Source organism: Ranitomeya variabilis, chromosome 3 (genome assembly GCF_051348905.1).
Source record: "Ranitomeya variabilis isolate aRanVar5 chromosome 3, aRanVar5.hap1, whole genome shotgun sequence".
NCBI classification, from domain to species: domain Eukaryota; kingdom Metazoa; phylum Chordata; class Amphibia; order Anura; family Dendrobatidae; genus Ranitomeya; species Ranitomeya variabilis.
In genome coordinates this window covers 759,230,882-759,254,879 of record NC_135234.1, presented here as the reverse complement: position 1 = coordinate 759,254,879, position 23,998 = coordinate 759,230,882, and the positions used below count along the sequence as shown (strand labels likewise).

General features: G+C 45.9%; 1 protein-coding gene across 2 annotated transcripts in view; it reads right to left on the bottom strand.

Annotated features, from left to right (window-relative positions):
• Positions 1–3,268: 3,268 nt before the first annotated feature.
• ALG8 (ALG8 alpha-1,3-glucosyltransferase) overlaps positions 3,269–23,998 on the bottom strand; it is a 48,336-nt gene continuing 27,606 nt past the window's right edge. For both annotated transcript variants that reach the window (XM_077298676.1, XM_077298677.1), the window contains exons 5-13: positions 22,989–23,056; positions 21,544–21,670; positions 21,362–21,465; positions 15,504–15,624; positions 12,446–12,585; positions 5,606–5,745; positions 5,438–5,535; positions 5,078–5,150; positions 3,269–3,876 (exon numbers count right to left, since the gene is read on the bottom strand). In XM_077298676.1, the coding sequence (XP_077154791.1) occupies positions 3,645–3,876; positions 5,078–5,150; positions 5,438–5,535; positions 5,606–5,745; positions 12,446–12,585; positions 15,504–15,624; positions 21,362–21,465; positions 21,544–21,670; positions 22,989–23,056 (1,103 nt within the window). In that variant the 3' untranslated portion in view covers positions 3,269–3,644. The remainder of the gene's footprint in view (positions 3,877–5,077; positions 5,151–5,437; positions 5,536–5,605; positions 5,746–12,445; positions 12,586–15,503; positions 15,625–21,361; positions 21,466–21,543; positions 21,671–22,988; positions 23,057–23,998) is intronic.

Sequence of the window (23,998 nt, the reverse complement as noted above, 5' to 3'; positions counted from 1 at the left end):
CCGGCGCTGCCGGAACTTCCACAACCCCCCAACCTACTGTCTCCTTCCCCATCCTGTAAGCCCCCCAAGAGCAGGACACTCTCCCCTCCGTACCAGTCTGTCATTGTTAGTTTTTAATTGTAATTTATACTTATATTTTGCATTTACCCCTTCCTCATGTCTAGCACTATGGAATCAATAGTGCTCAAAAAATAGGGATTTTTGTGTACTCACCGAAAAATCCTTTTCTCGGAGCCATTCATTGGGGGACACAGACCGCGGGTGTATGCTGCTGCCACTAGGAGGCTGACACTAAGTGATACGAAAAAAGTTATCTCCTCCTCTGCAGTATACACCCTCCTGCTGGCTCTCAGCTAACCAGTTCGGTGCAAAAGCAGTAGGAGATCAATAATATATGAGAGTATAGCATGTCAAATTATAAAACAAGCACAAGCTAATTATAGGGTGGGAGCTGTGTCCCCCAATGAATGGCTCGGAGAAAATAATTTTTCGGTGAGTACACAAAAATCCCTATTTCTCCTTCGCCTCATTGGGGAACACAGACTGTGGGACATCCCAAAGCAGTCCCTGGGTGGGGACATCATTAGATCAGGCCCTGTGTAACCGCTACATACAAGTGCGCCACCGCGACCTGCAGGGTCCGCCTGCCCAGACTCACATCTGTGGAAGTGTGGGAATTATAGTGCTTTAAGAATGCATGCGGACTGGATGAATCCGCAAGCTTGCAGTCGTGCCTTGCCGACGCGTAGTGCCTAGAACCCTCGATAGACAGGGAGATAGGCTGACATTAACACGGAAGGACTCCTGGACGGTGAAAAGAATCCACCAGGCTAACATGGCCGATGAAATGGCTAAACCCTTCCTGTAAACGTAAGGAAGCCTTCCTCTTACCTTCAGGAAGCCCAAATAAAGCGTCCGACCTCCAAGAAGGAGGACACAGTCCTCGAGACGTACCTACTCAGTGCACTCACTTCATCCAGAATATGGGGAACTCATTCCATTTTGTGGACTGGTGCCGAAAGAGATGAGGGAAGAACGATGCCCTCATAACAGTGGTAATACAATACCACCTTGGTAACAAGGGACGGGGATGGCCTGAGGACAACCTTGCCTTGAAGGTAACAAAGGAGAAAAGTCTGAAAGAACAGAGCAGCTAGCTCCGAAGACTCGTCCGGATGAGGATATCGCAGAGAAAAAGGGGCAACCTTCCCTGATAGTAAAGTCTGTGCAGATCAAAAGGAGTCTACTGTAAGACTGCCAGGACCATTAAGGTCCCAACGATCCAATGGTATGCGATAGGGAAGAACTACGTGTGAAAACTCCCTGCGAGAAAGACCCTACTTGCAGTTCTGTTGCAATAAGGCGGAAAGATACTAGCTCCGCAAACAAAAAACTGACGTGGTCAGTGCGGATCTCCGAGGATCACTGGGGCCCTTTCTGCTTCCGAAAGACTTTCGGAAGTAGTGGAAGGAGAGTTATGGAAACTGGTACCACGGAAGAACAAGAGCATGCACTGCGATGGCTCTTGGATCTCGAGGCCGAACCACGAACTCGAGTACATTGGCGTTCAGTCTGGACGCCATCCGATCTACAACTGGAGAGCTCCAGTGAAGGCAGATCTGATGGAAGACTTCCGGTGAAGTTCCCACTCACTTGAGGCGGAACCTTGACGGCTGAATATGTTTGCCGCCCAGAGTTCTACTCCTGGGATGTGTACTGCCGAGATCACCGAATGATAGATCTCGGCCCATCAGAGAATGCGAGGTACCTCGGCCATGGCGCCTGACCGCGGGTACCTGCTAGATAATTGACGTAAAAGGTAAAAATAAAATAAAGAGTTTTGGGTCTGAATAGCAGACCAGTCATTGTGCCTCCTACGGACACTAAGCAAGAACTGGTTAGCTGAGAGCCAGCAGGAAGGTGTATACTGCAGGGGAGGAGCTGAGAGCCAGCAGGAGGGTGTATACTGCAGGGGAGGAGCTGAGAGCCAGCAGGAAGGTGTATACTGCAGGGGAGGAGCTGAGAGCCAGCAGCAGGGTGTATACTGCAGGGGAGGAGCTGAGAGCCAGCAGGAGGGTGTATACTGCAGGGGAGGAGCTGAGAGCCAGCAGCAGGGTGTATACTGCAGGGGAGGAGCTGAGAGCCAGCAGGAGGGTGTATACTGCAGGGGAGGAGCTGAGAGCCAGCAGGAGGGTGTATACTGCAGGGGAGGAGCTGAGAGCCAGCAGCAGGGAGTATACTGCAGGGGAGGAGCTGAGAGCCAGCAGGAGGGTGTATACTGCAGGGGAGGAGCTGAGAGCCAGCAGCAGGGTGTATACTGCAGGGGAGGAGCTGAGAGCCAGCAGGAGGGTGTATACTGCAGAGGAGGAGCTGAGAGCCAGCAGGAGGGAGTATACTGCAGAGGAGGAGCTGAGAGCCAGCAGGAGGGTGTATACTGCAGGGGAGGAGCTGAGAGCCAGCAGGAGGGTGTATACTGCAGGGGAGGAGCTGAGAGCCAGCAGCAGGGAGTATACTGCAGGGGAGGAGCTGAGAGCCAGCAGGAGGGTGTATACTGCAGGGGAGGAGCTGAGAGCCAGCAGCAGGGTGTATACTGCAGGGGAGGAGCTGAGAGCCAGCAGCAGGGAGTATACTGCAGGGGAGGAGCTGAGAGCCAGCAGGAGGGAGTATACTGCAGGGGAGGAGCTGAGAGCCAGCAGGAAGGTGTATACTGCAGGGGAGGAGCTGAGAGCCAGCAGGAGGGTGTATACTGCAGGGGAGGCGCTGAGAGCCAGCAGGAGGGAGTATACTGCAGAGGAGGAGCTGAGAGCCAGCAGGAGGGAGTATACTGCAGGGGAGGAGCGAACTTTCTTTGTATCACTTAGTGTCAGCCTCCTAGTGGCAGCAGCATACACCCACGGTCTGTGGCCCCCAATGAGGTGAAGGAGAAATAAATAAGAATACAGAAGAATGGCAAAAGTTCTGTAGCAGAGTTCATTTTTTTTCTTCTTATTTTAGAAGTCACTTAAAATAATAAAAAAACAAATAGCGGAGAACCCCTTTAAAGAGCATAAACACTATAGTTTGGTTTGTGATTGTCTGCAGCAGTCAGGTGACCGTCATCTAAGGTTTCTCAAAATGGCGATGTATCAAGACTTTCCATACAGATACAAATCGCTGAAGCAGCCTGCGCTGGATCCTCGGGGGCGGGAGCAAGCGAGAATACATCATTTTTTGTACCTTTATCTTTTCCAAGCTGCCTGTAAAGTTTTTAATCGAGGCAGACAATCCCTTTAAACTTTTTAAAATTCCTTTTTATTTATCAGCAGCAAATATATGAAGCTTTTCCACATCCGGCTCCATTCTCAGCCTGACCTACTGCTGTCTCCCCTTACAATTTGGGGCATGTAGGAGGGATATCAATGCACCTGCGCAGTAGCCACCCGGACTAAGGCAAACACATGGCATGACGTAAAGTGAGAAGGTAACTCTCCTGACTCGCCATTTTGCACACAAGCGATCAAGATACGGTAAAATTTGTGATGAAAAAAAATTTATTTACAAAAAAAAAAGCAAACTTTTCTTTTATGTCTGTAATAAAAAAATAAAATTTCTCTACAGAGTCAATCTTGGTCCTCGGCAGATCGGGGGCAGGGACGGACGTGTCCTCACTGACTTTTCTTAAGACTCGGCGAAGGTCCGGTGAAGGCGGAAATATAAAGTCTGATCCAAGTGTAGGTAATGCCCAGGGTGCAGTACACAGAGGTGAGCAGCAGGGGGATGAAGGGCAGGCGCCGCTGCCAGGGGGTGAGGGGGTAAATGATCTCGCACAGTAACCCCAGGGGTAGGAGGCCGCAGATGTACAGCGCCTCCAGCCGGCTCAGCAGATTCCCTTCTTTCCTGTAAAAATCATAAGAACAAAACCAAACAGGATTAATTCAGACCCTCTGATGGAATTAAAGTGATATAGACCCTCCGCTATATTAAAGGGGATGTCCAGCGAATGCCTTATAATAAAAATAGTGATACTCACTAGACCGATCCCCCCCCACAAAACTCCTATTCCCAGGGTCCCCACATCAAAAATGGCTTCTTAGCGAATGACTGACAGCAGTGGTGGCCCATTGATTGGATGATCGGGGATTTCCGGCCACAGTGTGTCGAACACAGACCAAAGAGGATCGGGTAAACATCTGAATGGGATATCCAGGGGATCAGTATTACTACTTTTATTATAAAGGCATTTATACAATTTATATTCCCTGGACAACCCCCTAAGTTATTTCAGAACCCTAACAATATAAATACGGCAAACACCCCCTAGTGTTGGCTACAGGAAGCCTTCCCTGTCTTTAAGGGGGTTGTCCATAACCAAGATATTGATAATCTATCCTTTGGTCAGGCCATCAATATCAGGTCGGTGGGGGTCTAACAACAGGTAAACCCACCGGTCAGCTGTGTCTAGGTCTGATCAGCAGTGCCTGATAATGGGCCATCCTGTTTAATTGGGCTGACAGCTGATCAGGGCCGGCCCTCCAGACCATTCATACAAATCAGACCGCAATGCACAGACTGTCCGCGGGTTTTCCGACCCGAGTGCAGCAGCTTCATATTTCTATAAAGCTGTCACACTCAGGAGACCTGACGGCCAGTCCGTGAACTGTGACCGATTTGTACGGACGTCTGAATGCACCCTAATAGAGATGACCTATCCTAAAGGACAGGTCATCGGTATCAAAGTTCTCAACAACCCCTTTAAGAGCTCCTCTACCGTAGGATATCGGAGGACATCTTCAGGAGTGACAAGAATACATCTCCATTAGTCTGTGGACAGTTTTTCCTCCTTAGACAGATTCAAGGCTCACTTATAAAGAGAATAAAACTTTAATTCCGGCAGAGGAAACCATCAACAAGTAGAGTCGACAGCTGGGAGAATGTAAAAGGGAAGACGAGAAGCGGACAGACAAGTTTTGTAGGACTTTTGTAGCCATGACCTGGTCCTTATTCTGACACAGCGCTGCCCGCAGGAGTTGCCATAGTGTTCGCCTCGCTGGGCGACCACATTGGGACTGATACAGAGGCGCCGGTGAATTCTACTTACCTGAACAAAGCCTTCAATGAACCGAAGCTGAACACGGTGAAAATGGCCATCAGCAAAAGCTTAATAGGCAGCTCTGAAAGGCACAGAAACGTCGGGTTAATGGTCTGCACCCCATTTATCAACTTAGAGCTTCATCTCTTTTTACCGTCATAGGATGAATGCTGCGATCGGCGCCGACTGTGGCATTAAAAGTGTTAAATGGCAGAGATCAGAGGTCCTGAAGCTCCAAAGCCTGAGGCTGCACTACTGAGACCAGTAGGATGGCAACCAATGACCCTCACTAAGTTTTTATAAAAGTTTATTGAACTTTTTCTTTGTTTTAAAAAGTTTGATAAAGAGTTTATGGGACGATCACTTTACCTTGGAGAGTAAAGAGAAGAGGAAATAATGAGAAGTGACCCACAGTCGTTAGAATCAAATACATCCCGGCATCCTTTGCACTGCTGACTGCCAGTAAGCTGAAAAAAAGCAAAAAAAAAGTAATACAAGTAAAATAAACACTATATCCTATTCGTACTCCCCTCTCACCTGAAAGGTAAAATCGCCAGGAGGATTGCCTTCTCATGGACGTGCCATCCGAACATAAAGGAGCTGAGGGCGCAGAGGATCAGACAGCGCAGGAAACTTCGTGGTCCCTGGGGTCTAAACCACAGACACAAAACCGATGGCTGCAAAATAGAAAAAGGAGATTTTTGTTTACTTACCGTAAAATCTTTTTCTCCGAGCCAATCATTGGGGGACACAGACCGTGGGTGTTATGCTGCTTGCCACTAGGAGGACACTAAGTGATACAAAGAAAGTTAGCTCCTCCCCTGCAGTATACACCCTCCTGCTGGCCCTCAGCTAACCAGTTCGGTGCAAAAAGCAGTAGGAGATCAGTAACAACATATTAGCTTACAGCATGTCATATTATATATGAGAGTATAGCATATCGGATTGTAAAAACAAGCATAAGCCAATACCAGGGTGGGAGCTGTGTCCCCCAATGATTGGCTCGGAGAAAAAGATTTTACGGTAAGTAAACAAAAATCTCCTTTTCTCCTACGCCTCATTGGGGGACACAGACCGTGGGACGTACCAAAGCAGTCCCTGGGTGGGGACAACGTCAGATCAGGCTCTGTGTAACTGCTACTTACAAGTGCGCCACCGTGGCCTGCAGAGTCCGCCTGCCCAGAGTCACATCTGTGGAAGTCTGGGAATTATAATGCTTCAAGAATGCATGCGGACTGGACGAATCCGCAAGCTTGCAGGCGTGTCTTGTTGACGCCTGGTGCCTGGAACCCACGATAGACGGGAAAATAGGCTGTCATCTAACACGGAAGGACTCCTGGATGGTGAAGGAATACACCAGGCTAAATGGCCGATGGAGACGGCCAAACCCTTCCTGTAAAAGTCAGGAAGCCTTCCTCTTACCGGTAGGAAACCCAAGATACAGTGTCCAACCTTCGGAAGGACGCCGTCCTCAAGACATACCTACTCAGAGCACTTGCTCTGTCCGGAATATGGGGACCTCATTCCATTTTGTGGAGTGGTGCCAAAAGAGATGAGGGAAGAACTATGCCCTCATGACAGTAGTAATACAATACCACCTTGGTAACTAGGGACAGGGAAGGCTTGAGGACAACCTTGCCTTGAAGGAAATAAGAGAAAAAAGTCTGAAAAGACCCGTTAGCACCGAAGACTCGTCAGGATGAGGATATCGCCGAGAGAAAAGGGGGCAACCTTCCCTAATAGAATAGATCCCAATGATCTAACGGTATGCAATAGGGAAGAACTACATGTGAAAAACATCCTGCGAGGTGGTCCCTACTTGCAGTTTTGTTGCAGAAAGACAGAAAGCTACCAGCTCCGCAAGCGAACTGACGTGGTCAGTGCGGATTTCCGAGGATCACTGGGGCCCTTTCTGCTTCTGAAAAGCTTTCGGAAGTGGAAACTGGTACCACGGAATAACCGGAGCATGCAGTGCGAAGGCTCCTGGATCTCGAGGCCGAACAACAAACTCCAGTACACAGGCGATCAGTCAGGACGCCATCCGAGCTACAACTGTAGAGCTCCAGTGAAGGCGGGTCTGATGGAATACTTCCGGTGAAGTTCCCACTCACTTGAGGTGAAACCCTGACGGCTAAATATGTTCGCAGCCCAGAGTTCTACTCCTGGGATATGTACTGCCAAGATCACCGAGTGATAGATCTCGGCCCATGTGAGGTACTTTGGCCATGGTGCTTGAACGTGGGTACTCGCTAGATGATTGACGTATGACACAGCCGTGGCGTTGTCCAATTGAATTCGGATGGGTTGACCCGCCATAAGGAGTGGACCTACTATAGGACTACCCTTGAGATCTCCAGAGCAATGATCGGGAGAAGAGGACTGGCATTGGAAGTTACTAGTAACCATGGAACCGGGAGAAAAAACTCCGGATGAAGAAGGAGCTCAGAGACTATCGTCTGAAAGGCTGCTTGACTTGCTGAAAACTAACGGAGCAAAGGAAACTGCTTCCATTGTCGTCTCAGTTTTTTTTTTTTTTTTTGGAACCCTCCCAGCAAATCGAATGAAATAAGGGGATGAGTGAGCAAGAGCGCGAGCTCCCTGTTGAAAAACCATGACCTTGTCTGGAGGGAGATTTACCACCCTTCTAGAAGAATACTGGATCATCCTCAAAAAGGATATCTGTTGGACTGGAAATGAGGAGTTGTCTAAGTCTAGCCACCAGCCCAGGTGAGAGGGTATCGCAAGTGATATAGACGACTTAGCGTAGTCCTGCAAGGGTGGGTAAACAGTCGGTCAAACAGGGTAAGATGACCACGCCTCTAGGTGCAAGATGACAGCCGCCATGACCCTTGCGAACACCCTGGATGCGGTAGCAAGGCCGAAGAACAAGGTCGTGACTTAAATGCTGTTCACGAATGGAAAAGCAAAGGAATTTTTGAAGAGGTTAGGCATCCCGAATGTCGATGGATGCCAGAAACTGCACCTTTTTTGTTGAAGTAATGGCTGAGCGGATGAGACTCCAATCGAAGAAGAAGAACCTTGTGAAAAGATTGTTAGAAGTTTGAGGTCTGGGATCGGTCCTACTTATCGTTCCCCCTTTTAGGAACCAAGATCCCTTAGATCTAGACTGTCCTGGACAACCCTTTTACTGTTGGTCGGGGCTGCGGAAACGTATGATTCTTCGTTAGTCTCCCGCTCAAAAATATGATTGACCAGCTGAACTGTCTTCAGGAAAGGGATACTGGTGTGAATCAAAGTAGTTAAGGACTCCAAGCAGGAGACCGTTGCTCTAGCAATCCATGCGGCGGATAGGGAGGTTAAAGGGCTGGACCCGTAGCTGCCAAACGGAACAAACCAGATGTGCTATTTGACAGATCGTGGCATTTTTAATGGAGGACATATCGGGCAGGGATACTGGTAGGTAACCCACAGGAGATTGTACCCGGTTAATCTGCCGAGTGGCAGAATGCGCCGCTGCTTCCAGCAGGTCATTGCAGAGTTAAAAATTAGGAGCCTCAATCCACCATCCTCTTAACAAGGAAGTGGAGAGGGAAATTCGCCTTGGTGATGCAGAGGGGGGTGCTCAGACGCCCGAAAAAAGGATGCCTCTGTACATCCACAGAGTGCAGGTCTCCGGGTGGACAGGACAGGTTGTCTGGCGTTAGGCCTGGACCTTCAAGTGCCCGTCTGTTGATGGTGTGGGGAGACTGGCGCCCTTTAAAGTGCCTGTCGCCCTTAAAAATCAGACCAGGCATAGCGTCCCACGTAGAGGCTTCTGTCCAGTGAATCGCATATCCGGACTGGATGGCAAAAGCTCTACGAGGGAGTTTAGGCTGAGGGAACTAGTTACACTGGGATAAACTGGGATCAGCGGCAGAGGGCTCCTCATTTATGACCAGTTTCGGATTGGTCATGGTGCCCTCAAGACCAGGGAATACTGGTCGTGTGCCTTTAAGACCAGGGAAAACTGGTCGTGTGCCTTTAAGACCAGGGAATACTGGTCGTGTGCCTTTAAGACCAGGGAATACTGGTCGTGTGCCTTTAAGACCAGGGAATACTGGTCGTGTGCCTTTAAGACCAGGGAATACTGGTCGTGTGCCTTTAAGACCAGGGATTACTGGTCGTGTGCCTTTAAGACCAGAGAATGCTGGTCGTGTGCCTTTAAGACCAGGGAATACTGGTCGTGCGCCTTTAAGACCAGGGAATACTGGTCGTGTGACTTTAAGACCAGGGAATACTGGACGTGTGCCTTTAAGACCAGGGAATGCTGAACGTGTGCGTTTAAGACCCGGGGATACTTACTGGTCCCGTGTCTTTAAAACCCGGGAATTCTGGTCACGCGCCCTTAAGACCAGGGAATACTGGTCACGCGCCTTTAAGACCAGGGAATACTGGTCACGTGCCTTTAAGACCAGGGGATACTGGTCACGTACCCTTAAGACCAGGGAATACTGGTCACGTGCCTTTAAGACCAGGGAATACTGGTCACGTGCCTTTAGACCAGGGAATACTGGTCACGTGCCTTTAAGACCAGGGAATACTGGTCACGTGCCTTTAAAACCAGAGAATACTGGTCGTGTGACTTTAAGACCAGGAATACTGGTCATGCGGGTTTAGGTAAAATCTCGCAGCGGGTGAGAAGCGCCAATTCAGGGGGCGGAGCCACAGGCACGACGTGGGCGGAGCCTCGAAACTTCCATGAATAGGCCCCAGCCGGGGCGTAAATTTCTGCAGCCGGCGTCAGCGTAGAAGTTAGGGGTGGTCACCCGTTGCTCGAGAAAATTGAGCGCTTCCGCGTCAGGCGCTAAGCACCAGGAAACGACACGGTGCGCTTCTGGGGTGCGGACTACACATCGGCCGAAGCCGGGAGCTAAATTTGTTAGCCGGCTGGAGCGTTACCTCAGGGAGGTGGCCACAGGGAAGTGTGAGACTGCCTGTCAATATCCCGCTGCAGAAGCCCACTGCTGGCAGGATCCACTTACCAACGGTGCGCGTCCCGGCATGGAGCCGCCGCGGATGTCAGGTATTGCAGCGTGGACGGTGCAGGGATAGAGAGATAAACCTCAATCCATCATCCCTTTGTTAGGGAGGTGGAGAGGAACCGTCTGCCTCCTTGTGCCATCCGCTTTCACAGTGGTGGGATAGTGGGGGCTGCCCGGACCATGGAGGGGGGCTTCTGTACATCCACGAAGTTCAGCCCATCGGGACCATGAAGGCACCTTCGCCCCTGAAAGGGATTTCAACTGCGGCCTAGTCCGGCTGCAAAAGCCGGGGACTAAATTTTTGGAGCCTGCCGGTGGAGTGCGTCGGCGGGCCGCGCGCCGAATGATTGCCGCTGGCGTACCGGCCAGTGGCACCCCCAGGACCGCATCTTCCACGCAGGCAGCGTGAGGAAGAATGGCCCCCGAGATCTGCAGGGCGCCTCTCGTCCCAGACGAGAAGCGCCGATATAGGGGGCGGGGTTACGGCCGTGGGAGGGATCTGCCCACTGCGGCCTACTCCAGCTGAGAAGCCGGGGACTAAATTTTCGGCCTGCCTGGCGATGCGCGGCGGCCGCAACGGAGCGACGCTAACCGCCGCAGTTTCCCGACCGCCGGCGCCTGTCCCCAGGGGCTCTGCCGCAAGTACCGCCGGCGCCTGCCCCATAGAGGCCACTGCGGCCTACTCCGGCTGAAAAGCCGGGGACTAAATTTCCGGCCTGCCCGGCGGTGTGCAGCCGCAAAGTGATCTGGAGCGCAGGAGGGGAACTCCTGATATACTCACAGTCCTGTAATGCAGGTCCCCCTGTACCTGCGCGCTCCATCCTCTTCTGTAATCCCTTTGGGCTCTAGCCGCAAGTATGCAACGCCATGTGATGTGGGCCTTGTATGTCGGGCCACCGGAGAGGAACATTAGAGCAGGCTCTATGTGCTCGCCGTCTTGCAGGGGGAAGGGAAATCGGGACCAAAGATGGAAACCCGTTGCCCCAGTAAAAATTGGCGTGCTCCAACGTCGCAGGAGAGGGACGGGGAGGTATACTCGCCGTGCTCGCCTGTTGCTGGTTCGGGGGAGAGCGGGTCCCATAAAAAAGGATCCGTCGCCCCCTTCACTCCGTTGAATAAAAAATAAAAATTTACAGAAAAATAAAAATTAAAATTAAAATAAGAAAGTTGGGGTCTGAAAACAGACCCAAGTGCCTCCTACAGACACTAAGCAAGAACTGGTTAGCTGAGGGCCAGCAGGAGGGTGTATACTGCAGGGGAGGAGCTAACTTTCTTTGTATCACTTAGTGTCCTCCTAGTGGCAAGCAGCATAACACCCACGGTCTGTGTCCCCCAATGAGGCGTAGGAGAAAGGGCAAAATACATTAACCTGCAATATCCAAACCAAGAAGGGAGATTTTTTTTTTTTTAATTTAAAGTGATGCCGTACCTCTTAGATATGTTATCACTTTACGATAGGTGGGGGTCTTACCTCTGCGACCCCCTAGATTCTGGGAACAAGCATTGCTTCCCCTTCTATTTTTTCCCTCCTGCAACCGTCCCCATTCACTTGATTGGATCAGTTCTGCAGTTCCCTTTCATGGACGGTTAGCCGACAGACATCGTGCACAGGTAAAACAGAGAGGAGGACGTAGCACTACCCCCAAGGATGCAGACCACTCATTGTCAGGATAAAATCATGGCATATCCTAGCTATATAACATCGCTGTATACAATGGGAATGGCCCTTTAATGAAAATAAAGCTTGATTGTTTTGTAAAAATAAAATAAGTTCTAAAACTTTCTAACATAACCTGCTTCAATCCTTCACCATCTATGAGATTAGGCACCAAGCAGATTTAAAAGGGATTTTCTCATCTTCAAATATTTATATTTTTCAGATAGTGCTTGTTTTTACAAACACATTTGCAATTTGCTGCTAATTAAAATTTGCAGCCGTTCTTGAGATATTAATACTTTTCTTTGGTTTATAGTTCGTTACCAAGGAGACCGACCACCGCTGAAGCTTGTAAGCGTTGCTCTGAAGCTGGCTTTGATTAAGAGGTAACAACGCGCTCCAGCCGTCCTGATCAACTTCAAAACAAGTGCTTACAAGTGCAACAGAATAGATCTTTTAAGCACTGCGCTATCAGCAGTGGTCGGTCTCCAAGGCAACGAGCTGTAAACAAAAGGAAAAAGTGTTAGTATTTCAAGAACGGATACAAATTTTAATAAGCAGTAAATTGAAAAATTGTTTGTATTTACTAGCACTATCCGAAAATATCCATTTATGAAGATGGAAGTGTAACCCTTTAATAAACCACACAGATCATTGCTTAACATTTCTGTGTTCCTGGACTCCACACGGTCACATTTTAACAAACTATCAGGAGAGGGATTTGTGCTTCTGCAGTACCAGTATAGATAGAAGTGTAAGTATTAAAGTCGTCAATGGCGTGATAGACGGAAGGACGCTGTGCTCAAACTCCTGAACCAGACCCCCGGTCATCGATCCTGTGCGGACTGAAGACGGGTTCAGCAGCTGCATCTTAATGCCTGAAATTACAAGAATGACAAAGACGGAGGTGAGACTAAAACAATGAAAAATAAGGTTTCCTGAAAGTCTGCCATCTTTAAGAAACAGCGCTACGCCTGTATATAGGTTCCATGCAGTTGAGCTGCAATACCAGTCACAGCCTGTAAACAGGGGCGGCGCTGTTTCTGCAATAAGCAGACATGTTTTTTGTAATTCTGTAGCCCCCTTTTTTTTTTTTCTTGCCGCACATGTACAAGTCAGGAAGCCATGGCCACTTCATATTCAGCGAATGCCAGCTGTGTTATAGGTAGGTGCTGGAAGTATAACTATAGCTTGCTGTTTAACCACTTAAATGCTGCTCTCAATTTATGGCAGCGACATTTAAATGGTGCGATACTGGGCAAGGCTCGGTTCCGACATCCACAGGCCACCCTGCAACACGATCGTGAGGTGCCCACGGCGGATACTAAAGCAAAGCTTCATATATCGCACGTGTGATCCTAGAATTGCAGGTCCCCTAAAGCAACACAAAAAAATAAAAGGAAAATGTAAGAAAAAAAGTTTAAAATCAACTTTTCCCAATACAAAAAAAAAAGTTTGGCATCACAACATATGCAAATGTGCGATGCATGAAAATACAATATGATTCTACCTATATGGTATATGCCTTAAAGGGGGGGAAAAAAGAGCATTTTTTGGCCATTGCATCTCCTCCAGTGAACGGTGATAAAAACGTCCTTTCTACTCCGATAAGGAACCATAAAAACTGCAGCACGTCACAAAAAAAAAAAAACACAAGAACTGCTCTATCAGCTGAAAAATTAAAAAAGTAAATGGTTAAAAAAAAAACAAATGAAAAAAAATGTGTTTTTTTAATTTATTTTAACAAAGTTCAGATTTTTTTTTAACCAATAAATAAATAAATATCTATAAACATATACCAGTATCTACAGTACAGACCAAAAGTTTGGACACACCTTCTCATTTAAAGATTGTTCTGTATTTTCATGACTATGAAAATTGTACATTCACACTGAAGGCATCAAAACTATGAATTAACACATGTGGAATTATATACTTAACAAAAAAGTGTGAAACAACTGAAATTATGTCTTATATTCTAGGTTCTTCAAAGTAGCCACCTTTTGCTTTGATGACTGCTTTGCACACTCTTGGCATTCTCTTGATGAGCTTCAAGAGGTAGTCACCGGGAATGGTCTTCCAACAATCTTGAAGGAGTTCCCAGAGATGCTTAGCACTTGTTGGCCCTTTTGCCTTCACTCTGCGGTCCAGCTCACCCCAAACCATCTCGATTGGGTTCGGGTCTGGTGACTGTGGAGGCCAGGTCATCTGGTGTAGCACCCCATCACTCTCCTTCTTGGTCAAATAGCCCTTACACAGCCTGGAGGTGTGTTTGGGGTCATTGTCCTGTTGAAAAATAAATGATGGTCCAACTAAACGCAAACCGGATGGAATAGCATGCCGCTGCAAGATGCTGTGGTAGCCATGCTGGTTCAGTATGCCTTCAATTTTGAATAAATCCCCAACAGTGTCACCAGCAAAGCCCCCCCACACCATCACACCTCCTCCATGCTTCACAGTGGGAACCAGGCATGTAGAGTCCATCCGTTCACCTTTTCTGCGTCGCACAAAGACACGGTGGTTGGAACCAAAGATCTCAAATTTGGACTCATCAGACCAAAGCACAGATTTCCACTGGTCTAATGTCCATTCCTTGTGTTCTTTAGCCCAAACAAGTCTCTTCTGCTTGTTGCCTGTCCTTAGCAGTGGTTTCCTAGCAGCTATTTTACCATGAAGGCCTGCTGCACAAAGTCTCCTCTTAACAGTTGTTGTAGAGATGTGTCTGCTGCTAGAACTCTGTGTGGCACTGACCTGGTCTCTAATCTGAGCTGCTGTTAACCTGCGATTTCTGAGGCTGGTGACTCGGATAAACTTATCCTCAGAAGCAGAGGTGACTCATGGTCTTCCTTTCCTGGGGCGGTCCTCATGTGAGCCAGTTTCTTTGTAGCGCTTGATGGTTTTTGCCACTGCACTTGGGGACACTTTCAAAGTTTTCCCAATTTTTCAGACTGACTGACCTTCATTTCTTAAAGTAATGATGGCCACTCGTTTTTCTTTACTTAGCTGCTTTTTTCTTGCCATAATACAAATTCTAACAGTCTGTTCAGTAGGACTATCAGCTGTGTATCCACCAGACTTCTGCACAACACAACTGATGGTCCCAACCCCATTTACAAGGCAAGAAGTCCCACTTATTAAACCTGACAGGGCACACCTGTGAAGTGAAAACCATTCCCGGTGACTACCTCTTGAATCTCATCAAGAGAATGCCAAGAGTGTGCAAAGCAGTCATCAAAGCAAAAGGTGGCTACTTTGAAGAACCTAGAATATAAGACACATTTTCAGTTGTTTCACACTTTTTTGTTAAGTATATAATTCCACATGTGTTAATTCATAGTTTTGATGCCTTCAGTGTGAATTTAATTTCCATAGTCATGAAAACACAGAAAAATCTTTAAATGAGAAGGTGTGTCCTAACCTTTGGTCTGTACTGTATATATATATATATATATATATATATATATATATATATATATATATATATATATATATATATATATACACTGAGTGACAGATCAGAATAGTCAGCTCAAGTGTATGGGTCAGTGTAAAAATCAGGACTGCAATCGGATGACATCCAAGCGTGGTCCCGATCTTCACAGACTGCCAGAAAAGAGGAGGATAATCTTTTCTTTTTTTTCTCCATACGAGAAAAATGGAACATCTGCATGAGTCCTAACAGTTTGTCACCCAGTGCTCCCTGGCAGAGATCAATCTCACAACTCTTCTGATAAAATCTTTAACATTCGGAGGACGCCAGGGCCGGATAGTGACAAGTGTGGTTTATTACTATTACCAACAACAGACAGGGCTTTGTCCGCGCCATTGTACAATGCCCAGAAGTTTGGAGCCCAGTAAGCGTGGCAGAGGCCTCTCTTAAAAGGAAAAAGGCGAGAAAGGACTTGAGGAAGCTGACCCTATAAAAGACAAAAAAATATATCACATTCATGGCTGCCACTGATATATTCATCATCCATAGTTACTCTGGTCAAATCAAACAGTAGGCTTTAATTGTACATATCAGCAGTCGGGGGCTACGCTTTTCATTTAAAGGGGTTCTCTCCTTTCAGAAAAAGCTTTCCTAGAAGACCTTTTAGTAGTAAAAACAAAACAAAAAGCAAACAATTGGGCCTTACTCACCCTCCCCATGTCCAGCACGGAAACTATGGTATCTGTTGTTGTCTGCAGCGCTGATATCATGTCGACAGCACTGCAACCAATCTGTGAGGTCAGCAGAGCTCAGTGGCTCATGCTCTCTATAGCTCATTGATCGGCTGCAGCGCTATCAACGTGATGTCAGCAGACAATAAGGACCCCTTCACACGTCAGTCACAAGTACTGGAGACACACATGTAGACCAATTCAAATCAATGGGTCTGCACACATGTCAGTGTGTTTCCACAGACCGTGTGTCTGTGTGCAAAACACGCAGACATGTCCGTTTTTTACCCACAGCACGGTCCCAGAGTCTGGGAAAATCTTTACAGTTAGCGCTGTTCCCCGGTGCCGGATGCTGAATGCAGCTCTCATCATTGTCGCCTGGTCTCCCTGCGATCAGCGAGACCAGGCAATGCTGATGACAGTTGTAGTCAGCACCCACCGTCTTTGTTTAGCGTGCAATAAATAAATAAAAATAATAAGAACGGCGGGGGGCCCCCTTAATTTTCCTAACCAGCTGAGGGAAAGCCGACAGCTGATGTTATTATTCTGGGAAGGGGCCAATAGCCACAAAGATCGCTAAGCCCATTAATAACAGCTCACAGCTGCAAATTTCTCACACTGCGAGTGGTGACATCAGCAAAGTTAAAGCAGTTCACAGGCTGGCATACAAAGCTTACAGTAGGCACCGCTGCCTGTGACCTGCGGTAACCTTAATTATGTCCTTAATTATGTCACTGCAGCAGCCTTCTCACGCTAAGCTCAGTGAGTTCTGGCTGGCGTGGTGAGCGGTCACATTACTGAGGTCATCACTCACCACACTATCCGGATGTAGCAGAGATAGTGCTGGGACCTCATCATTATGGACTAACAGAGGACAGGTGAAGACTAATTTGATTTTTCATTGTTAGGATAAAAAATGGGTAAAAAAGGGGAATTGTCAGGGAGTGATTTGTACAATTAAAAGACTTTTCTGTGTGTGTCTTTATTCATCTTGACTACGGGGTTAGTAATGGGGGTGTATGAGCTTGATGTCAGCTGACATTACACAGCTGACATCAACCTCAAAACCATTACCCCACTTGCCAATGCACCAGGGCATCGGAAAGAGCCAAGGCTAAGAATGGATGCACCATTTCTGGGATGGCTGAGGGCTGGTGTTCTAAGTCTGATAGGGGGCTAATATCCATGGCCCCTTCCCAGTCTATTAATATCAGCTTGCAGCTATCTGTTTAGCCTTTACTGGTTAGTAAAATTAGGGGGGACCTGACATTTTTTTTTTTGGGGTCCCTATTTTTACTAAGCAGTAAACGCTACGCAGACATATGTGAACTGTTATTAATAGACTGGAAACCTTCATGGCTTTTGGCCTCTTCCCAGAAGAACAAACCCCCAGCCGTCGGCTTTCCCTCAGCTGGTTAAGAAAATAAAGATGACTTCACGACGTTTATTTTTTTTTACATTTACCGTATTTTTCGGACTATAAGACAATTTTTCCCCCTAAAATTTGGGAAGAAAATGGGTGCGTCTTATAGTGAGAACGCAGGCTTAACGGGGGGTTGCGGCAGAGGTGTGACGATGCTGCGGCAGTGGGCGGTGCGGAGTGCACCTGAGCAGGGTCCCTTCTTCGGGATGCTGGCAGCATAAATGTGGAGACGCCGCGGCCCGGTGTCCATGGTGAGCAGAGCCAAGAGCATCACCGGTTTCTCTTCCTGAAGCTGTGGGCTGCCGGAGGCTTCAGGAAAAAGGCCAACTGAGGCTGCGGGTGCACAGATTGAGATCTCGGTGGCCATCTTCCTGAAGCCGAGTGCCACCGAGATCTCAATCTGCACACCTGCGGCCATTTTACTGAAGCCTCCAGCGGGTCACGGCTTCAGGAAGATGGCAGCAGGGAAACTGGTGATGCCACATTTCTTCCGCCGGCATCCTGAAGAAGGGCCCTGCTCCATGCTCTGCCTTACCGCTGACACCGGACCTGCAGCATCGCACCCCGGGACTGCAGCATTGCCCTACTTGCGCTGCCGCCGGCATCCTGAGAAAGGGACCTTGCTCCATGCTCTGCCTCACTGCCGACACCGGACCCGCAGCATCGCACCCCGAGACTGCACATTGTCCCACTTTTGTGGCCGCTGGCATCCTGAGGAGGGGACCCTGCCTTCTGTGACCCCACTGTACCACCACCAGCCCCCAGGTAAGATACCTTAAATTCAGACAATAAGACGGACCCCCATCTTATAAAAATCTTTTTTTTTCCTGCTATTTTCCACCCCAAAATTTGGGGTGTGTCTTATGATCCAGTGCGTCGTATAATCCGAAAAATATGATATTTATTTAATGTGCAATGTACACAAATGACGGGTGCTGACTACAACTGTCATCAGTGGAGCCTGGTCGCGCTGATCGCAGGGAAACCAGGCAAACAGGATGAGAGTTGGATTCAGCACCCGGCGCCTGATAACAGCGGTAACTGTACTGCTTTTCCCAGACACCAGTACGTGTCACACTGATGTTGCACACGGATATGACACATGGACACGGATAGCACAGATACTTGTTTTTCCAGTACTGAAAATATCAGGACGTGTGGCGGAAACTTAACACTGCAGCCAGGGAGAGTGAGTAAAGCGCTGATTGTTTTTTTTGTGTGTGTTTTTTTTTAACTACTAACAGACCTTCTAGCAAAAACTTTTCTGAAAACGGGACAGAGTCGGCAGCATCAGATTTGTGATTTTTAAAAAACAAACACTTATTACAAAAAGCAATCAGAATAGTCCCAAGTGCCCTCCCTAGAGGATCCTACTTTCTAGGAATAGTCACGTCCGAACCTCTGGATTATAGGATTCCATAATGCTGAGCGGGACCCCACAATCCTCCTTGCTCTAAAATCACAATTGCAGCACGAGTTGTAGTTTTGAATGCCACCATTCGCTTTACCATACAATGTACTGAAAAACAGGGGAAAAAAATTACATATGAGATAAAATAATTAAAAAAAAAAAATGTAATTCCGCCATTGTTTTTTGGGGTTCTGTTTTTACAGCATCCATTGTATGGTAAAAAAATGACCTAGTGACGTGAGTCTTCAGGACAGTGCAATACCAAACACTGATGTTTTGTTTTTTAAGTTTTTTTAAGTGAAGAAAAAATGTAAAAAAAAACATTTTTTTTTTCAATGTCATTTTCCTTATTTTTTCTGTGTTTTTCTGTTGATGGAGCTGTGCGAGGGATTTTTCTATTGCAAGGCGAGCTCGTGTTTTCATTTATACCATTTTGGGGTTGATGCACAAAGGTTTGATGACTTCTTACTGCATTTTATTTTGCAACCAAAAAGATCTAATTCAGGCATTTCAATTTATTTTCTTTTTACTGTTTTAACCAATCAACTTAATTTTATATTTTGGTAGATCGGACTTTTACGTACGTGGCGACACCACGTACATTTTATTTTATCTTGCTTTTTAATTGGTGGAAAGGGTCACTTGCATTTTTACATTTTTTTTCTCCGTTATCCTTTATTTATTTTTTTTTAGAGTCTAAGGTTGACATGAGCCTCTGATCATCTGATCGCTTATACTACACATTGCGATACCACAGTTTTGCATTATGCAGTAAAGAAAAATCGTGGTCTCCTATGAATGCCGTCCACAAACTGGCTGTGATAGAAGTACCATCATGGTAGGCACAGGTGACTTCAGGAGACCCCGAGCAAACATGGCAGCCCATCGACATTGCATCACGAGGAAGGAGCTAGGGCGATGGGCATGTGGAATGGTGCGCCCCTGGGACGCCTGCCGTAAATGCCATCTCCCTGGGGCGCGTGCCGTAAATGGTGCTGTGTAACATGGCCGCCATTTGTTGGGAAAGATGCGAGTTCAGCTCTTGAGCCCCCGACAAAGATAGCACGTCTTATTTCAGGAAGGAGTTAATATACATTGAATATCATTTTGTAGTATGCTATTTCTATACTGAGATCTGATCACTTGATGTTACAGGCCCGAAAGCCTGAGGTGGCAGTTTAGGCCGACATGTTTCTGTCAGGCGTTGTTGTTGTCATGGAGACCTGCACCATCTTCATTAACGGTTCTCATATAATCCGACATTTTTCAGTCAGGTCAGATGTAGAGATTGTTATATTTGGTGGTTCGGATGTACACCGTCTCCATGACAACACAGCTCCTGACTGAAATCATATAGTTATCAAAGTAGTGCAGCCTCAGGCTTTGGGCCTGTAACTTCATGTGATGATATATCGACAAGGGAGGCAGGATCTCATAGGCTGCCCGTCAGTGTATTATATAAGCGATTAATTAACAACTTGTTCAAAAGCCTTTATGGGGCTAAAAAATATTGTTTAAAAAAATATATATATTTTTAAAAAAGGTAAAAAAATTGTTTAATAATGTTTAATCTGGGGGAAGAAGCCGCTCTGCAGCTCTGAAATTAATGGGGAAAAAATACGGCTCTCAGAATGTTGGAAAAAAAAATTATTAATTTTTCTTTTTTTAAAAAAGTGATTTTCTTGAGTTAAAATAGTAAAATGTATAAAATAAAGCAAGAACAAAACCATCAATTGGTATCACAGTAATTGTTCCTGCTAGTACAATAAAATGATACCATAATTAATCCTGCAGATAAATAAGGTTGAACAGTTTAAGTAATTGCTGCCTTTTTGTTCATCCTTGGAATTAAAAAATGGTTTAAAAAAAATGTACTTTTTTTGTTTTTTATTTTTTGCGGATATCAGGGGAATATATAAAGAAAAAAAAAGGAAATTATTTAGATTTTTTACAACTATAACGGACCGCTAACAAATATTTTTATGTCATTCTCCTTGGCATAGAAATTATTTGTACACATTGGACATATTATTCTTTTGACAGCAGTGGGGCTTTTTATTTTAGATCATTTTTTTTTTGCTTTTTTTACCATTTTTTTGACTGTGCCCCCCTATTTTATCCTAAGAAGAACACATTATTTTTATTGCGGATTTCCTCTGTAACTGGGGTTGATATATTTTCCCCAGTTACAGGAGAAATTCAGCCTCCTGCACACATAGTAGAGCTGAATGAGTCTCCTAGGCCCCAGCAGCTTCTGCTCTCCCTGCACCCGGCAATCACATGATAAATTTGGTATGGTCGTTCTTTCATTGACGTGTTGAATATAATTAATGATGGACTTTTTTTTTTTAAATCCAGAATTGATGTTAGATTGATTTTTGCTCATTCCAACTCCCAAAAAGTCTAATAAAAAGCGATCAAAAAGTCAAATGTACCTCGAAAAAAAAAAGAACCAAACAAGAGTCTTCATACAGCTCTTGGAGCAAAATTAATGAGCAAATATCTTTTTTTCTTTTTTTCATCAAAGCCAAATTAGATCTGGTAAAATTCCTTTAATCTGGAAATTATGTGACAGGTGCCAGATCATAAAATATTCTGGATGATCAGATGTACCGCATACATTCCAGAATTTGCATGCACATTGGTGAATAAAACATACCAAGTAAATAAAGGGTCCAAAGGAAACCACGAAAACCAGCACAACTATGACGGCCAAAGCGAGGAAGCGCAAAAGACTGAAACTTCTCCATTGTATAGAGCCGTCTGTGGAGCAAGACGGGAGAAGACACTGAGCCATAATCAGGGAGAAGCTAATATAATAGTGATAGTACCGTCACTAACCTGGATTATTCACCGTAAAGCAGTAAGAGCGCAATAAGTAGATGCCGTACGCCGGGGCGATGTACAGGTAGATGTGTTTAAAGTTTAGTAGGACAGCGAAGAGGAGTGCGCTCTCCAGGTGTCTTTTCTGCCAAAAGAAAAGTGGCAATTTATTATTTTAGCATCTTATTTCTATTTTGGAACAGACTCTAACCTCTTAAAGAGGGGGGTCTTCATTCTTGACATTGGGTCCCCCAATAATAAGTTAATCACTTGATATCCCAGTGCTGAGACTCCCAATGATCAGCTGGGGAATCTGGCAGTAAGCCTATCAATAATTACACTGCAGTGCTAGCACAGGCATAGAAATATTGCTGCTTTTTGGTAGGTGTTCATCTATTTCCCAGTGCAGGATTCACAGTTACACTGCACAGTACTGATGATGCTAAAGTTGATTTGATTTTTTTTTTATATTTTTTTTATGGATTTAGTAACAAGATGATTTGATCACAGTAATACAATATAATGCAGTGAAGTGGCCGGATGTGAATACACTTATAAGGAAATTCATTAAGGCTGGAGTAGAGCATGCTAGGAGTACAGTTCCTGATTCATTAAGCGGCCGCTTAATGTTTTAGGTGGGTCTGTTACCTAGCATGCGCCACTGCCAGAATTGTACACCACTTGTGGACTAACATACATTTCTTGAATAAGTTACACCACTTTAGTGGAGTAACTTATGATGAATTCGACGGGTGAACGAGCATGAACCCGTCCCGCCCTGCCATATTGGCTGAGATTGGGGTGTAAAAACTTCCAAGTTGCGCAAAAATATTGCAACATATTAAGATGTTTATGCCAGATTTCTAGTGGAAAAACCTTAATGAATAGCCTCATTAGCATATATCTCATTCCACAGCAGGAATCACAGCTACATTGCACAGTTATCATGTATGCGTTCCTCAATGCTGATTCTTTCTACTACTTTTCTTTATATCACCCTAAATCTGGATTCACAGCTACACTGCTCAGCATTGCTGTATAAAGTCCTCCATGATGTTGCTGCTTCTGAACATTTTCTATATAGAGACAGGAGAGCAGGTATATATCATGTCTGTGTGCAGTGTATGAAAAACATCATAGCAGCTAGTATTCACCCACTAGATCAGAGACAACTGTCCTTAAATACACACAAGACTGCTTTTAAGAAAAGTCTTTGCCTTGTGACACAAAGTGTTCACCAGGACCAGTAGATTCAGTCAAAACTTATAGCACCAAGAACCTGGCTCAGAAATTACTATTTGATTATTACAGCCCTATTGCAGTGAACGGGAGATTCTGACTACAGACTCGGGAGATTTATAGAGAAAGAGTTGTCAAGACTCAAACTTTAAAATCCCACATACTACAATGCAATGCACCAGAAAAAAAAAAAAAAGTGTGTATATTACCGCCATAACATTTACCTGAAACATGCGAGCGATGGACAGCAGCATGATCCCGGAGAGAAATCCATTATATTGGAAGTGGATATCTAAGAAAGTATTCAGGACGGACAAGAATCACCAAATGTTAATTACCTTAACCCCTTCCTGCCACGGCCAATTTAATTTTTGTGCTTTCTGACCACATAGCCGTATCAGGCCTTGTTTTTTGTGTGGGAAGAGTTGTCGTTTTGAATGACACAATTCACTTCACCATATAATGTGCTGCAAAACAGGTAAAAAAAAAAAGACAAATGCAGTGAAAAATTAAAATTAAATTCTGCCTTATTTAAGTGGTAAAAAGTAATTAAACTTTTTAAAGAGAAGACCTAAACTAGGTAATGACACCGGAGAGAAGACCTAGACTAGGTATTGACACCAGAGGGAAGACCTAGACTAGGTAATGACACCGGAAAGAAGACCTAGATTAGATAATGTTGCCAGAGGGAAGACCTAGACTAGGTAATAACAACAGAGGGAAGATCTAGACTAGGTAATGACACCGGAGAGAAGACCCAGACTAGGTAATGACACCAGAGGGAAGACCTAGACTAGGTACGGACACCAGATTGCAGACCTAAACTATGTGATGACAGTAGAGAGAAGACCTAAACTAGGTAATGACACCAGAGAGAAGATCCTAGACTAGGTAATGATACCGGAAAGAAGACCTAGATTAGGTAATGTCACCAGAGGGAAGACCTAGACTAGGTACGGACAACGGAGAGAAGACTCAAGACTAGGTAATGACACCGGAAAGAAGATCCAGACTAGGTATGGACATAATAGAGAAGAATTAGACTAGGTTCAGAAACCATAATGAAGACTAATGAAGACCCAGACTAATAAAGGACGGCAAAGAGAAGACCTAGACTAGGTACGGACACCGGAGAGAAGACCTAGAAAAGGTACAGACCCTGAAGAGAAGACCTAGAAAAGGTACAGACACCGGAGAGAAGACCTAGAAAAGGTACGGACACCAGAGAGAAGAC